Raw genomic sequence first — 17,407 nt, forward strand, 5'->3', positions numbered from 1 at the left:
ATCTTTCTCATCTTTCCACTTATCAATCTCAACATTGTTATGTTTGGCCTTGTCTCCTAGTAGGTGTAGTTTTGTATTGGCATGAGGGAATGTACACCAAGTAGCCAATTCCACGATTTCAAAGAAAATGAAACTAGTTGGTTTATCATTTCTCCAACAAAATTTTTCAGGATTACTCATTTCCCTCAATTTGTAACTATTGTCTTACAGGAAGTTTCAGCTTTGTATAACTCGTTTTATGGTTTCCAAGAGGATTTTTTCCATTTTTCTAAGAGAGTGAGATTGTGAGATTATTACCTTGGCTTCAGGGAATTAGTAAAAGGATCTCATCATCACCTATGGGCGTAGGCAATCTTGTTGAACCTCGTAAATTTTGTGTCGTTTTATCTCTTCATTCATGGTTAAATTTTTATTTTTGATCGATGCACATAGGCGGTTAGGTTGGGACACAAATTATCATACTAGGGATAGGATTGGAGCATCCCTTGCTCGATTAGTTTTCCCTCTTGGGTTAAAAGAGACTCAACTCAGTATCAATTCTTGAGATCTCTCAAAGCCTTCGTTGAGCTTACAAACCTCCTTTTCTATCATATTGATTATCATTTGAACTTTGAAAATACGATATAACAAACAAAATGATTACGAGACTCAATTGAGTGCCAACGTTTGTGGATCAGATCAAAATCTAATCACACTACTGTATTTGTTTGAGATTGAAGGATACTCCCAAGGATTCACAAGAAAATTAGATCAATAACAAATTTGTATTAGTTTCTATTGGGGGTGCAAGGGGTTGGGACAGAAAAGGCAATTGTGTAACATTTTCTTAAGGGTTTTTCTAAAACAAATTCAGTCTAAACCTATCAAACAGAATTGTTAAAAAATCTTTGAGTTCTTTATTCAAACCCATGGTTTTGAAGTTTTAATAGTGATTTTTCAATCTTTATTGATGATTAAATGCAAAAAAGTAAAAGAAATTTCAAAGAAATAAACTAACTTGAAAGAAAAAAAAAAATTAAAATTTTATCTCCATTGACTCAACCTCTCATAAAACTCAAAAGGAGATGAATATGAAGAAGTAGAACAAGTGGGCATGATGAGCGTATATGATGGGCATCAGTAGCAAGACTCCAATTCAATTGGAGTGGGGTAGCACATTATTTTTTTATATAGGTGTTTGGACCCTTAGGCCCGACTAGCAAGGGCAAGGCAACTTGCTTCTTAGAGCATCATTTCTCACCCAAATATATCAGGTACATGCAATACCCCACCAACCACACCAATATGGGATAAATCCCTTCGGGCGGCCAACAAAGCAAGTTGTGTAGTAAATGGTTATGATGGAAAGATCTTCTATAATGATCCCTAGGAAATTTGTGGCCATAGTTCGACATTCAAGTTAGAAGAGATTTTGTTAGAATCATTTTTAGTTACTAAATTGCAACTAAAAGTTCTTCCTTATAACAAACTTCAGACGTCGTTTCCTAAGATTTCTCCTCAAGATAGCATCGGCATTATAACTATTTCACATTCATCGCAAAAATGGAACATGGGACTCAAATAAGAATTTAAGGACTTTCACAGGTTAAGATTAAAGTAAAACTATTGGTACAAGAGGTTGTAAGCCGGTAAGTCTTGAATTCGATGAACATCCTCCAATGAAAGTTCTCTTTCCAATTGTGTTCGTGTCACTCGTAATACCTCCTGAAAGAAGAAACAATGAACAATACAAGGGAGAATATTACGACACTGAAGTCATGTGCATGTGTGCGTGAACGTGTGAGTGTGAGTGAGAGAGAGAGAGAGTACATTAAACTCCATGTAGGAAGCACACATAGCAAGCCATTGAGCATCCATCATTTCAAATGCTATGCAATACAATACATCAAAAGCTTCTTCATCTTCTGCAATTGAGTAGATGTACTATTGATGATGGTAATTTGACACAATGAATGATTGAAAACAAATTGTAAAAACTAAATCTATTGTATGATGAGATTTGGTATTTTTTACCTGACAAGATTTTTATGAAGTTCAGTCCCGGGAGACATTTTGGTTTTGCTGCAACAAAGTAGAAAAATATAAATCAGGAAAGTTCCATAAACATTAATGAAAGAGATGTCCAATTCTTGGAAAATGAAAGTAGTAGATAATTAAAGAAGGAAACCAATCAACAAAGCCTTCACCCAAGTATTTAGGGTCAGCCACATGAATCTTGTTATAAATTTAGAGAGCTGTTATTGCCACAACTTTTACTAATGCCACACCAATTCCTATGTAAATCGCCAAAGAATTGCACACAGTTGGTGTGGCGTTAGTAAAATTTGATGTGGCAATAGTAACTCTATATTTTATACGTATAAAAATACGCCAAAAAAAACAGAGGTATAACACATGTTTACATGAGATGATTGAAAGATTTTAAAATACCAAATCTTTCATTGGATTGCCAACATAATAAGAAGAGACAACAACATTTGCAAGTTGGTCTGTAGATCAGACCCATTTGGAGTACTAGACATGTAATAGACAATAGATTGTTGATTTTATGAGAAACTAAATGCTAAGAGCCATTCCTTTGGACCTACTATTCAATGCCTTAAGATCATCTTCTAATCAATGTTTTAAAGGTGTTTGAAGCTTAAGATTAATTAAATAAGAGAGCTTCTATTGCCACACTAACTTTTGCTAATGCCACCCCAAATGTGTGCTAATTCTTTGGTGATTTACATATGAATTGGGGTGGCATTAGCAAAAGTTGGTGTGGCAATAGAATCTCTCTTAAATAAGCATACTGTGCATTAATATGATATGTATACTTGATTGTTTCACTGACCTGAATAAAGATCCAACATCTGAATCAACATAAACGACACATTAATGCCTGCAACAGCAAATGGGTATTCCCAAGTGGCTCGCTTCCCATCTTGCTTGAAGAGTAACCTATGAAAAGAAGCCTTCATTTTGAATTTGAATAAAATCAGTAACAAATCATTGTGAACATACTTATATATCAGATAAATTAAAAAGAACAAGAAAATAAACAGAAAAAAAAAATATATATATATATATATATAAAACATTTTTCAAAACATGGGTTAGAGGTTTTGGAATGGGCTGATTTTTGGTGAGGATGATCTCTACGGTGAGGAGATCATCCTCATCAAAAATCAGCCCATTCCAAAACTTCTAGCCCCATGTTAACAGGTTGAAAAATTGTGAACCGTCCATTTTTTGTAAACCATTTTTGATGGGTTAGAAGTTTTGGAATGGGCTGATTTTTGGTGATGATGATCTATTCCCTGTAGAGATCATCCTCACCAAAAATCAGCCCATTCCAAAACCTGTAACTCATATTTTCAAAAATGTTTTGCCAAAATGTTTGTCAAAATGTTTGTTGCTGAACATTTCCCATATATATATATATATATATTGATTAACCCTGGTCCTTTGCCAAAACAAAACAAATAATGAAATTGGAACCATACCGGATAAGTCCTAGCAAAAAAAAGCAGATTCTCAAGCGAAACAAATCCACAGCCCCTACAGAAAGAAAAACACTTATGTTGCATGTACTCTTCAAAATGGGTGAAGTACCAACGTCAGATGACACTTCCAACTTTTTTTTCTTATCTTATTGTTAGATATTAGTTAGCATTTATGATAGATTATAGGTTCCACACACACACATAAATATATATATATATATAGCTTTATTTGGGTTCAAGCCCATGTCAAACTTTGACCCTCGTTCCCATATACATATAGCAAAGCTCTTCACTAAACCTTCATCAACCTTCCAGGGATGATGTTATCTATATTTAGTTCTACTTCTCCAGATGGCATCAATGGGTTCAAGGGCCAAAATTCAAACAATAGAAGATTTAGTCACCAAGTACACAACAAGTCAATATCAAAATCATTATTTTGGCATACAACAAAAGAACGCTTGATTAAAGTTTTCTCTTTAACACAAACAAAACAGTAAAAATATTTGGGTTTAATTTCGTTTTGCTCTAAAAATTAAGGACCAAAATATGACATACTTAAAGGGTAGTTAGCATGCGTTTTCTAGTGTTAGGTTTGGAAGAGCAAGTATGACATGAGAAATGCTCAGGTGGAGTTTGTTTAATATATATACATATATTTTAAAATTCGCCTCGTTGAGCATATTTTCCAAAAATACTCTGAATTCATATTATACACATAACATGCAAAATTTGCAAACAAGACACATTTTTCTCCAGTGAGTTATATTGGTTCTAACGCTTTTGTTCACATACATGGCCAGTCATGAGCCCAGATAAAGGAGGGTTGCATCTAGCATGAAAATCCACCACTCCCTCATATGAATCCTGAATGGATGAACAGGATTCATTCAGCTGACCCCAAACCTTTGAGATGGCTTGAACTTTGAATGATGAATCAACTTTAAGTCAAATGCTAGCTCATATATCAAACCATAACTAGTATTTAGAATGTCGGAATCAAACCTAAAGTCAGTTGAGGGATTAGGACCTTGCCATCCCATATCTTTCCATTGCTCAGAGATCAGGCCTTGGAGATGAATATTTGGAAAAGCAACATGCCATAATGCTCTCAGAGCTTCCTGGCAATAAGACAAATCAATCAGATAAGCTTATTCATATATTTAATGCAACAGAGGAAAAATAGCTTGTAAAGAAAAACAATATGATACATTGATTGGAAAAGCTTTATTCTAAAAGAACAGATATATACAAGATTGTGTAGATAATGTCATCGTCAGAGCCTTATCCCAAAAATTTGGGGCTCCTCCATTCAACTGTCTAAATCCATTTCTTTTGTTAGTTCAAGTTCATATCCTCTCTCAGTACCTTGATCCATGTTCTTTAGGATCTTCCTCTCACCCTTTTGGAACTTGCAACTTGTATACTCTTCTAACTAGAACTGTAAACAGCATTTGTTGCACATTACCAAACCATATCAAAATTGTTTGTACAAACAATTTCATATATCGTAATTCCTTCCATTCAAAAGATTCAAACCTGAAGGTTGTTGGATAACAAAATAACTTCCTTGCTAAAACAAAAATAAGTATATTACAAAGTCAATTCCTAATCCAAATCTGAATTTCTCAAAGTTGAAAGTTAAATCTCGAGATCAAGACCATCAAACCATGGTCCAGGGTCCTGTTTTGTCTCAGACAAACCATCTTGTTCAGGCAAGGTACCAAGACAAAATGTTGGCGTATGTATCCTATCATTTATGTAATTCAAACCTTATTTTTATCGTTAGCCGACCCCAAATCTTTGTAACAAGGCTTCGACGAAGATAATGAATACTTGTCTTTTTAGTATGACTTTTATAACATAAGGACAAACAAAATATTTTTAGCTTAATTAAGTACTAACAACTATTTAATGTGTCTTTTTATGGGGTGGGCTGAACTTTAAGATATTTAATATGTTGGCATATTTTTTGTATATTTGTGTATTAAGACATCATTTTTCCCAATGTCCTGTCCTATCACTTATTGAGAGGTGAAACAAGAGTCAGATTTTAAGCCCCGCATCAAACAATTTGTAAAAGGCTCCAATTAGATCACCGTACAATTTGCAACACTAGTCTATAAACCAATGGAAGGATTTCATTGCTGACAAGGGTTATATACATTTACACATCTGGAAATGATAAAACCAATTAAAACAACCCAAAAATTACGGTGCCATACATAACATAGATTTAAACATCAATAGTGACAAATTTTTATTTATATTGCTGAAATGAAAACATAATTCACTTTTACAAAGTTTGAAGAAGCATTAAAAATCTGGGAAGAAGGGGAGAAAGTAATTGACCAGATGGTATTATTAAAAGGTTTTTGTAGTTCACTTCTATGGAACCCAAAATATTTGGGGAAAAAAAAGGAGAAAAGAAAAAGATAAGCAAACTAGGAAGAGAAAATACCTGATGATCTGGCCGAGTCTCATCAAAAGGTATTTGCAGTCGTTCTTGAAGCCTCTGCAATTTTTTTTCCTGCCAATAAGTAAAACAAATTCATTAACTCTATGCAAGAGGAGAGGATAATATAAGATATAATTGTGTCCACACACAATGTAGATAGTCATTCCTAGCCAAAATACACGAAAAACATTTACTGGTGCGAAGAACTTCCCTAAATCTTCTTGAATATGATAAATTCGTAATTGCGGGCTTTCTAAAGACACCATGAAGAAAAATACAGTTTAAGGTTTATAAAATAAGTAAAGGCTAGCATGTCTATTAACCATCTTGCTAAATCCCAGAATCAATAGAGTTAGATTACGAGTACTTTAAGTATATACAAGAAAACCAATGTTTTGTAGAACTTCAAGAAAAAACACTTGATTAAGATTTCACATTTACCTGAAGAGGGCTCAAAGAATAGTCAAGATTCTTGCCACTGTATCCATTACGTCTATTGCCTGAGCGATAAAGAAGTCCTCCTATCCATGATCTTGGCCCAACCATAGCATTAGCTGCAACCACCAAACATTGATTAGTGATTTCATGGGGTAGAACATCTCTGTGTTATGAATACACTTTCTTTCCACAGGTCCATTCAGAGACATTAAATGGGAGCTTCCCATATGCACAACAGCTTCGATTTGTTTATGACAAAAACCCTCCAGGGAATTTATCATTAATGACCACAAAACCATGCAACCTGCTGGTGAATATAGATGAGACGTTTACAAATCATACTCTATGTGAGAAAGAGACTACACTTTTCAGATATCGCCATGCATGTCGATGTGGCTGTTAAGGAAATGGTTAGAGTTATCCCCTCTGTGGACTACTGATTATGATTAATTTGAGTAGTGAAAGTGTTATTCAACTATTCTCCCATTGAAATTTCTCCTGGAATTTCCAGTACCCCTTCATATCTCATTTCAAAAATAATAGGTGTTTTCCCTTCTCAATTTCATCCCTTTCCAAAGCTGGTATATCCGCCTCTCTCGTCAAGGAAAAGGATTTTGCGGAGTCTATGCCCCTCTGCTATTTATAGGCCCATCGAGAGGGAGAGGAACTCCCACGTGTTTTAAGAAATGAGAAAGCTATTTAGGACGTTAACATTATTATGGATACCACTTTTGTCCATACCTGGAATAACAACATGCCCCTAGATCTGGCAAGACATGTGATAAAACCAAGCCCAAGAATATGAATCAAGAGAGGAAGACACCGATCCCAGATGAGTTAGTCGTAGGCATCCCACAAATCAGAGGCCACGAGCCACCTTTTCTCCGAGGATGAATAAGTGTACCCCATAGGTGAGCTTAGAGGTAGTATTATCCTGATCTCATTTCTAGCTGGATCAGGACACTCAGTCTCTAACCATTTAGTCAAGAGTGCTCGGATCCACTAAAAACATTGAAATAAGCTCGGACGGTAGTAAGGACTCTATGAGCTTAAAAATCCTATAAGCTCGGCCTAAACTGGTCAAACATAACAAGAAAGGGTATTTAAGGAGATAAAAGCTCTTTTCTCTCGAGCAGATCTTCACATTAATGTGATATCCTCCTTTGCTTCTCAAAGGAGGGATAGAAAGGACATTCCTTGACAAAAACTATTCCCCCCAAAACAGTGAATCTTACCAACCCTCCATTAAATGTATTTGAAACACTCTTAATCCAACTCAAGTGCAACATTGATGAGGCATTGGCATACTTCACAAGAGTTGGGAGAATGGATCTAAGTTATCCATCCAACTCAGCAAACCACTTCCTTTTACTGGATCAGTCATGTGGTAACACATGCCTCTGAGTGAGTATATAAAAGTCTCTTTCGAAGACTGAGAGGGGGTTTTGAACCTGAAATCATACAATATGATTATTCTTAGTCCGATGTTCATCATCTTCGACATCTATTCTCCTGCAAATCTCACATCCTTTACCATGTTTTCCTGTCAAGAATATTATCCTGACGTCGCAGTCTCGTTAGCAGGATCCACACCGGTGCCCCTCGATCCTTCTCTCCTTCTCTATTTCTCTCTTTTTCTCCCTCTTGTCAACCAGAGAGCAAAGTTGAAGTTGCAACACCACCAACATCAATCATTTGAAGATAGAAGCTCCTTCAGTCCTCAGATTATGTTCAAAGCATCATTCTTCTAGAACATGAATCTCAAGGAGTGGAGGACCCAAAAAGCCTCCACAATTACCATCTCAAGCTTTTCTTCGAATGTAAAGCATTTAAGGAATTTAAAGGTATGTCCTTTGACAATTTCATGTTTAGTTGAGACCTTATTTTCTTTGAGGGATCTTAGAGTGGGCATTTGTGTGGGATTGATGTGTACTTTTTTGGTTTTTGTTCTTGTTTTCGATTTGGCTTGTTGTTGTAGGTAGGTCTCTCAACCTCCTTTCATTACTTCTTTAATAACATCCTTATACCTATCAATAAAAATTAAAAAATGCCACAATTTCTTATCTTTTCCAGTTACAAGTCATACAAACACAATTTAAATCAGTTTCAATAAATTTTGATTGATGCCCATATAATTTTATTTTTCTGAACAAGCAACATGTATATAGTAATAGTAATACACACAAAAGGAAAATGAATTTCATATGTGAATGATAAACCCCAAGATGCGTGCAGCAAATAAATCAAGTACGAAGGGCAGGACATTCTAGAAGTTGAGATAACCAAAAGGTAATTCGAGGCCACCTACCAATTTGGTTCTTGTTTTTTTGGTGCAAGTTAATTGATAAATTCAAAGGTGTATTTTTTGAGGATTTTGTATTTAAGTGGGTCCTTATATGTTCGGCTTAAATAGGTAGGTGTCCTTGACCTCCTTTTCCTATTCTAATAAATTTATACTTAATAATAAAAAAATAAAAAAAATAAAAGAATTGAGGAAAGGTGACTCACTAAAACATTGAGCCGGCTATGATACTACGTGAGTAAGATTATATGCCAATGCCAGATCCCTAGTAGCAAGAATCTTCTACCCAACATATTGCTCCTGCTATGGAATCCTACCCTCACTTCTGGTCATAAAATAATTCAGCTTATAGTTTTTGATGATGCTCCTGCCCGAAACATGGAGCGCTTCCAGTAACTCAAGGCAACATCTTCACGAGTAACCTTTCACTTCCAAATAACCATCATCCTCATCAACCTGTTTATAGAAACAGTGTTTTTTTTTTGATAAATATAAATTTTATTAATGAAAGAAAAAGGATAAGAGGAGGCTGAGATAGCCCCCAAACAGCAGAACCATAAAAACAAGAAAGAGAAAATACAAAAAAATAAAAACACGCCCAACTGTTTATAGAAACAGAGTTAGTAATAGTAATTATCAAAAGTGATCACAAATTCATAAATTGGGTAACACTCCAGTTCACAATTTAACACCGGGGGGGTCTTATTTGAAAACCAAACCAACTTGTCCAAATTTGATGAGTTTCTCCAACCAACATAAAAAATTAAAACACACGCACACAAGAATGGATGTGGTGAATGTAAAGTAGTACATTTTGCACCCGAATTAGGTGGTCTAAAAAAAAACAGACGAATTTGGGTGATTTTGCTGTGTTTAGAGAAGAACAAGAAGGGAATGTTTGAAGACCAACTTGTCCAAATTCTTAAAAATTTAATGAGTTTCTCCAACCAACACAAAAATTGAACAAAGCACAAGACTGGGTGTGGTGAATGTAAACTAGTACATTTCACGCCGGAATTGGGTGGTCGAAAAAAAAAAAAAAAAAAGAAGACAAAATTGGCCGCTGTGTTTAGAGAAGAACAAGAAGGGAATGCTTCTGCAACTTTTGATCTTTAATTCAGATAACAAGATTCAAAATTAAAAAAAAAAAAATGTGAAATGGAACAAATGATTATGGCAACTAGTGCACTGCTGCTCCTAATTCAACCTCTCATCATTCCAATTCTCTCCACACACATATATAAATGAAAAATAATAAGGAAATTGATGGGTAGATATCAATCTATAGTACCTAAAATTCCCGACAAAAAGGGGCTAAAAAGCAGAGAAAAGTAAATTTTTTTAAATAAATAAATAAGCAAATATTAGGGCGCAATCAAAGGTAAATAGTGCAAGACAAAAGGGACAAACAAAACACACAGAGATAGAGAGACAAATCATATTTTTTTAAAAAAATTAAATACAAGAAGGTAAGAAATCATGATGTTGGTGGAGCTGAAGACCGAATACCAGAGATTGAAATCGAATCCAATATAAGATTTGGAGAAAGCCAGCTTGGCGCGTGACGTGGAGGTGAAGGTGGTGGGGCCGGACCTGGAAGAAGAGGAGGAGCACCAGAGCTCTCCCCAACAATGGCGGGAAGGGTGGGGTAGAGAGAGAGAGAGATGGAATCCCAGTTTTATCGGATGTGTTAGAAAAGAGGAGAAAGTTAGACTCTCCAACGCAAGACAAGAGCCAAAAGCTTCCCCTGTTAATGCTAAAACCATTCCTATCCCCTTGGGGGCGCGAATCTACCACAGAGTGCCAGCATGGAGTGTGGCTGAAAACGTGCGCGAGCGAGACTTTTAAAAATAGAGGCAATTCCTTACTTAATACAAATACCAACCCATTTATAGGGTTTCCTTTCAAATACACCCTACTTTTTTTTTTTCTTACAAAATCTCCCTAGACACCAATTTATTTACCTTAAAAATAAAGGATTTAGGAGAAATTCCTATAAAAGTATAAAATAAAATAAAAATAAAAATAATTGTGAAATTCCTATTTTAGCGCACTATTAATTTTAATTTGAGTCATGATAATATGACGCCCCCGTCATAGAATCATAAATCATTTGCCTTGGGATACACAAGAAAAAGATTTTATGATTATGCATATCCCAAGGCAAATGCTATACGATTTTGTGATGGGGGTGTGTGACTAAGAGGGGTGTCAAAAAATCATTTGCCTTTTAATTTTCAAAATGGTTGATATAGAGGTCTTTTCTTGAAATTTACATCAAACACTTTAAGAGTAGTTTTGATGGTGAATTTGTCTTCCTCTGTAGAACTAGGACATCGGTGTGGTATTTGTGAAACACTCTCCGATGCTCAAGTTGAAAAAAAAAAGTTGCAAGAAGTAATGGTTAAAACAATTAAGCCATCATCTCCTAAGTCCCTTCTTTTACGGCCTCCTTGTCTATTTATAGGCTAGTCCCTTTCTATAATTACCCTTAGAGACACGTCACTCATTTTCTTATTAAGGGGATTTCAGATGATCATCTTTGAATCATCAAGTTAGTTAAAGGAAGGGTCTCGTAAGATAGGAAGTGATCCATTTAGGAAATAACGTGATTGACACAGTCAATCACTCTTAAATTCTTGAGATACTCTCCAAATCCAATCAATTGAGTTCATTCTTGTCTGTTCTTCTACTCTGATAAGTAACCAACTCGACTAGTAGCTCATATATCAAACCATAACTAGTATTTAGAATGTCGGAATCAAACCTAAAGTCAGATCAGGGATTAGGACCTTGTCATCCCACATCTTTCCATTGCTCAGAGATTAGGCCTTGGAGATGAATGTTTGGAAAAGCAACATGCCATAATGCTCTCAGAGCTTCCTCGCAATAAGACAAATAAATCAGGTAAGCTATTTCATACATTTAATGCGACAGTGGAAAAATAACTTGTAAAGAAAAATAAGTTTGAAATGTGGAAGATTCTTCAATTTGGAATGTGGTTTTCTTCAATGTAATATCTTAAAAATACAAATTTGAAGAATCTTCCATGATCAAATTTGTAAGTTTAACTTATGTGATATCTTAAAAATACAAATTTGATCGGAGAAGATTCTTCAATTTGGAATGTGGTTTTCGATTTTGTGAATGCGAATCTAAAACAAAATGAGTTCTGGAGAAGGATCACCTCCCAAACCATCAATCATACCAAGGTTTTAAAGTGCTTTTGCTCACTATGGCATGTGTATCTAAGGTATACTTCTGATACATTCTTAAGATCATGACATGATGTGGCAGCACTAACACTTAGAGCAGATTGAAATTTGTAGTTGCTTTGTTTAGGAGATCTTGGAGAATATTTTATTCTTATTTTTGATTGAGCTTATTTAGGAAGTAGTTGATGTTTTGGTAGTAGAGCACGACCATATAATTGTAATAGGGGAATTCATTGAAATTAAGCAATAAAATACTATTATATTGAATTCTTTCAAGAGAGACATGCCCATCCTCTGAATTAGACACCAATAACGTCATCTTCATTATTAAGTAAACTAAGAACTATATCAACTTCATTCTAAGAATAACATTCCAATATTTTTTAAATGAGGTTCAGAGAAGGATCAACTCCCGAATAAACGAATTGGGGTTTTCGAAACGTGAGAGACAACCCATAGAAGCTTTTTGGTTACTAAGGTATACCTCACTATCCCCATATGAGTTTCCAGTCCATGCTAACATTCATGACACCATTAAGAAAAATTAAAATCTTGATTGTTCATTTAAACTAATGAGCCTCACAAGACAAGTACAAGTTACAAATTAATTAACTGTCTCAGACATACACATACACATACCCATACCCGCATGACATAAAGAATTAAAGTACTTAATACCAACTCTCCAATTGAATAAGATATAGGATTACAAGGAGCCCTCACAAAGGGAAAAAGAGACTAGTATGATACATAGGGGGGAAAAAAGGTGTTGAGTTATGATCATGGAACTGGATAAGATTTTCTGTTACACATGCACTTATATGCCATGGGACACGTTTCTGCCTCCTCCAAGGATGAACATACAAAGCTCACCATCACTAGTCTGCAAGGATTGCATGACCCACAAGCGTGCGAGCAATCAGGCAAGCTTGAACCTGCAATTTGGAGCGTATCTGCCCGCCTCAGTTTGATTGGCTTCCTTTCCCCATAAAAGTCTGGTTTCACCATCATCCCGTCTTTCGTTCTAGGCCACTTACTTGGTTGATGATGACTGTGATCTGTTTAAACATGAAAAAAGGAATCCTTAAGATGGGGAATATTTATGCCTAACAAAACAAGAAATTGAGATTTATTTGTGTCTATTTATGTATGTAAGTCTATATATATGAAAGTATATATAGATGGATAGTTGCTAGCTTTAAATAGTTGATAGATTTGTAGACATGCATGTTTAATCATGTTTGCTAAGGTTGCAGTTTATTACACAATTGGATCAAGGCTCAAACTGAGTTCTGCCCAAATTAAAAATGACTAGACGAAGAACTTGTAAAACCACCCATACTAATTAAGCTGACCGTCACAACATTTATTATAAGTGGGTCTTGCTTCGAGGAACATTGTGGGTCTTCGAAGAATTTACCAACCGATTATATTGATGAATCAATGAATTAAATTGGCGATATGCTGATTAATTCCCCCACACCCACACCTTCAAGATTCTATCTTCTTCAACTTTTAAATCTCAAGAAAATGAGGGTTCTTAGGGAGGTTGAAGTTAATGGGTTGTTGGGAAGAAACCAAATAACATCATTTGTATAATCCTCAAATATTTTCTAATTTCTTCGAAACTTTATTGGATTTATCCGAAATTTAACCAAATTGATCCCTACCAAATAATTGCCAAATCCGAACTAGCTTATGATGTCCCACCTTATATTAAAATGATTTACATTACAAATACATATACCCAAAATCCTAAATACCAAAATTACCCCTGATTTCTTTCAAATTTACGGAATTTTCATGTAATTAATCACCAACTAGATTCAAGACATCTATAACACCAATTCTTAATTAATGTATATAATCATATCTCTTCATGTATTACAAGGGGCCAACTTAATATGTTGGTTAAAGCCTGTAAGTGTTGATACCTCAACCTAGGCTCAAGACCCGTTTACACCTACTAATTCCTAACCGCTAACTCGCTTTCTTAGCAAAATAAAGTAAAATACACAATAATCGGGTTTTGCAACTCATGTTTGTATATATAATTGTATATTACCATGAATGTATATATATATATAAATAGGGTAGAAGGAGGAGGGGGACATACGTGAGCGATGCCGACCAATGTGCCGGGCAGACATAACAGCCGGTGCAACAAGGAGAAAAGCAAGAAGCACAGAACAACAAATAGAAAATCTCATCATCAGTTCGATCCCTGTGATCTCCAAGTTAAAAAAAAACTAGCAAGTCAAAAATGTTTGTGAGTGTGGTGAGGAGAAAGATAAGTGTGGAGATGTAATATATAGAAAAGGGGAGATACTAAGAAGAAGGTATTGAAGTGAATCACAGGTGGGGTATGGTGATGAGAGGTGGTAGACTAGAGATCACATGAAAGAGAAGGAAGAAGAGAGGAAGGTTCACAGGGTTAGGCGTGGGATGAGTGAGGAATGGTGCTTGGTTTTGCTTCCCTTCACGGAAGTGCACGCTTTTGGTGACTCTATGGAAGGGAGATTGAGGAATTTGAGAGCTTTTTTTACGTGAATCTCTTGACTGTGTTCGGGTTTAATTTGTTGCTGAAATAAAGAACTTTAGGTGCTTTAAAAGGTATCTCGAAAGCTGCCTGGTGATCATAAATTACCTTATGAGAATTTAATGTGACATCCGTTAATGCTCTTGTATCTCCATTAATGCTCTCTCTCTCTCTCTCTCTCTCTGTATTCAAGTCGTGCTGGGGTGACACAATGATGTGGGGGTGCGCACATAACCGTAGATGCTTTCCGCGAGATACAAGTAAGAAGCATCTATGGTTATGTACGCACCACCGAATCATTTGTGTCACTTTTGTGTCTCCGTTTGTGTCATTCAAGCATTTTCCAATTCAATATTCAATTCGTTATTAAACTTTTTCTCAAGGTTTAAATGTTCTTATCGAAAATGATGATTTAGGAAAAATGCAATTTTGAGTTGTAGGATTGCTAGGGAGGGCTGGCTGGCCCGAGCTCAACCTGGGCTCAACACGATTGATAGGCGAGCTTAGATCGAGTTGTGTAGAACATGAGTTGAAGCCTAGGTTGCAATAACTTAGCCTGAATTTAATTCGGGTAGAATATGGATTGAGGATTCGGGCAACCTAAATTTCAGGTTACATAATAATATATATATATTTTTATTTATGTTAAAAATATTTTATAATTATTCTTATTTTAGATATAAAATTTTTATTTATATTAATCGTATTTCTTGTTGAAGATATAAAATTTATTTGTTAAACAAAACAATATTAACTTGTTCAAGGAGCCCAATCCATCCAAAACAACCTAATTAGGACAAACCCAAGCTGATCAACCCACCTTGCACTAAATTTCAGGTATATTATGATCATCATACATTAAAAAGGTGGACTTTTCTAAGTACCAATGACAAATACTGGGATGGGTAGAGCAATAAAGGTTTCTTGGGAATCAATGTAAGTTTCCCAATTAGTATCTTTGCATCTAGGCCATTTCAACACATTGGACACAAGAGTTAGATACTTAAAAGAATTTTTTCTAGAAAAATTGATCGTAACTGGTTCACGCTTTAAGTACATGTGTACGGAGAAGTCCTTTATTCCCATTAGCCTTAGGAAAATGTTTTCCAGAGCTATCCTAATTTCAATACTTGATCCAAGATCCAAAGGCCAGCTTGATTACTTTGTTACACCTCGTGTTGTGTAAATATCTTGTTTTCTATTGCGCTAAGCAAAGTTGCGGGTGAAAGGGCAGCGTCACTTCTCGAGGGTCAGGGGTGGAGCCCCTAACACAAATTTTTTAAAGAGTATGAAAAGGGTAATCGTGTAATATTTTCTTAAGGGATTTTCTATTTTTGAGGATTTCTGTTTTAGGAGTTTTACATGTTTTGGTAACTCTCGATTATATAAATAGAAATCTCTAGGACTATAAAACTTATGAGAAAATAGTGATTGTTCTTGTTCTATTTCATGAAAATAGACACATTGTCGAACCACATAAATCCTTGTGTTTTATTCGATTGTGTTAGAGAGATACAATTGTTGAAGAACATGGGTTAATGTCAACCAAATAATATTTTGAAAAATAATTTTTTTTTTTTTTACTAAGAAACGATATTAATGACCAGTAACTAGGGTTGTGCCTCAGTGGTAAGACCAACAACTAGAGTTTGCTCCTCTAGATTGTGAATCCAAAACTAAGGACCATTTCTTAATTAAATTACAACATGTGTTGTGTGGATCAGTGCATGTAGTCATGGATTAGTCCTATCGAGTATGATTGAGAAACTTGGGTTGAGCCCGTCCAATAGACTGGGTCCTAGTCCTCTACCAATGGGATACCATGTTTCAACCAAAAAAAAAAAGACCAATAATAAAGTTGAAGATGGATTTTGAACCCAAGTCATGATCAACACTCATAGACTTTAATCAACTTAGTAAGATGATAGAGTTCTACAATAGTGCAAAGGTGAGCGTACGATGTGGAGTGAAGGGTGCAAAATTTTTATTTTCGTTTACTAAAGGCACAAAATGTTTACTACAAAAAGGAAACCAATATGAACGCATTGTAATGATCTCAAAGATCTCGAGATGTTGGAAGTTTGTATCAATACACTAATTTTATAATATATACTTAAAATAGTGATTTATAAGAACATGCTAGATTTTTCAACTTCTTGTCAATTTATTGAAAGATTGGTTGAGATGAGTGACATGGGAGAGATCTAAACCGTGAAAATGAAGTTGTGGGAGAGTAATTCAAGCGTCGTATTGGTAGGCGAGTGAAGCAATGGAATCGAAAGCATCACTATACTACGCTCTAACCCGAGTAGAATGGGGCATATGGAATTCTTTCACAACGTGAAAAAAACTCATTCAACAGTCCAAAGCCGTTGAATCTCGTGAAATTTGATGGATCATGGTGTCAATTTTTTCATTCAATGAGTTGAAATCGTCAAATTAATAGAGGATGGGAGAAATCCAACGGCTCTAACCCGATGAATCTAGGGAACATCACAAGTTATGACTGCTCTAGGCCGTTGAATTTTGATTTCTAAAATTCATGGGTCTTGGCCTATCAAATTTTCATGTAGAAATTTTCAATTTTCACCTAGTAAGACTAAATACTGTTGGTGACCGATGGCGAAAAGAACCTCGAAATAAAACATGAAATTGTAAGCTCCAAAATGTAGGAGAAGACCAAGGAACTTCATATTATATGAATGTCTCATTTCAAAAGGTACTTAGAAGTGGGTCAATATGAAAAAATCTTAAATCATCAGTGTGGGAACAAAAACCCACTATCCTCTAACTATTAATCACATAATAAAAGAGTAAAATACATAAAGGAAAAAAAAAAAACCATTGATGGGAAATACTTGGTACAATAGCTTAAAAGGGATTTAGACATTATTAATTTAGGGCACCAAACCCTTGTAGGGACTAAATCTGTATCTAATCTTACAAGGCGTGGATGCTAAGTCCACC

At 35.3% G+C, this 17,407-nt stretch overlaps 2 protein-coding genes across 4 annotated transcripts; both read right to left on the minus strand.

Moving 5' to 3' along the window:
- Positions 1-1,414: 1,414 nt before the first annotated feature.
- Positions 1,415-10,514, minus strand: LOC147387537 (uncharacterized). Of its 3 annotated transcripts, none has more exons than XM_086421680.1 (10): positions 10,196-10,514; positions 8,893-9,142; positions 6,388-6,500; positions 5,950-6,018; positions 4,519-4,609; positions 3,489-3,543; positions 2,837-2,943; positions 2,014-2,061; positions 1,810-1,904; positions 1,415-1,704 (listed from the first exon to the last, which is right to left on the minus strand). In XM_086421680.1, exons 3-10 carry the CDS (start codon positions 6,490-6,492, stop codon positions 1,603-1,605), a joined length of 672 nt encoding a protein of 223 aa, XP_086277806.1. In that variant the 5' UTR covers positions 6,493-6,500; positions 8,893-9,142; positions 10,196-10,514; the 3' UTR covers positions 1,415-1,602. The 3 variants fall into 3 exon arrangements, with proteins under 3 accessions (XP_086277806.1, XP_086277805.1, XP_086277807.1); XM_086421679.1 differs by having other exon boundaries at positions 2,837-2,957; positions 4,494-4,609; positions 10,196-10,510; XM_086421681.1 differs by lacking the exon at positions 3,489-3,543 and having other exon boundaries at positions 4,494-4,609; positions 10,196-10,513.
- Positions 10,515-12,479: 1,965 nt separating this feature from the next.
- On the minus strand, positions 12,480-14,215 carry EPF1 (epidermal patterning factor 1). The gene is made up of 2 exons (XM_086421613.1): positions 14,018-14,215; positions 12,480-12,959 (listed from the first exon to the last, which is right to left on the minus strand). The coding sequence occupies exons 1-2, from the start codon at positions 14,112-14,114 to the stop codon at positions 12,682-12,684; spliced, it is 375 nt and encodes a 124-aa protein (XP_086277739.1). The 5' UTR covers positions 14,115-14,215; the 3' UTR covers positions 12,480-12,681.
- Between the last annotated feature and the right edge of the window lie 3,192 nt (positions 14,216-17,407).

This window comes from Akebia trifoliata, chromosome 13 (assembly GCF_017979445.1).
Source record: "Akebia trifoliata isolate Shusen 1 chromosome 13, ASM1797944v1, whole genome shotgun sequence".
Lineage (NCBI taxonomy): Eukaryota > Viridiplantae > Streptophyta > Magnoliopsida > Ranunculales > Lardizabalaceae > Akebia > Akebia trifoliata.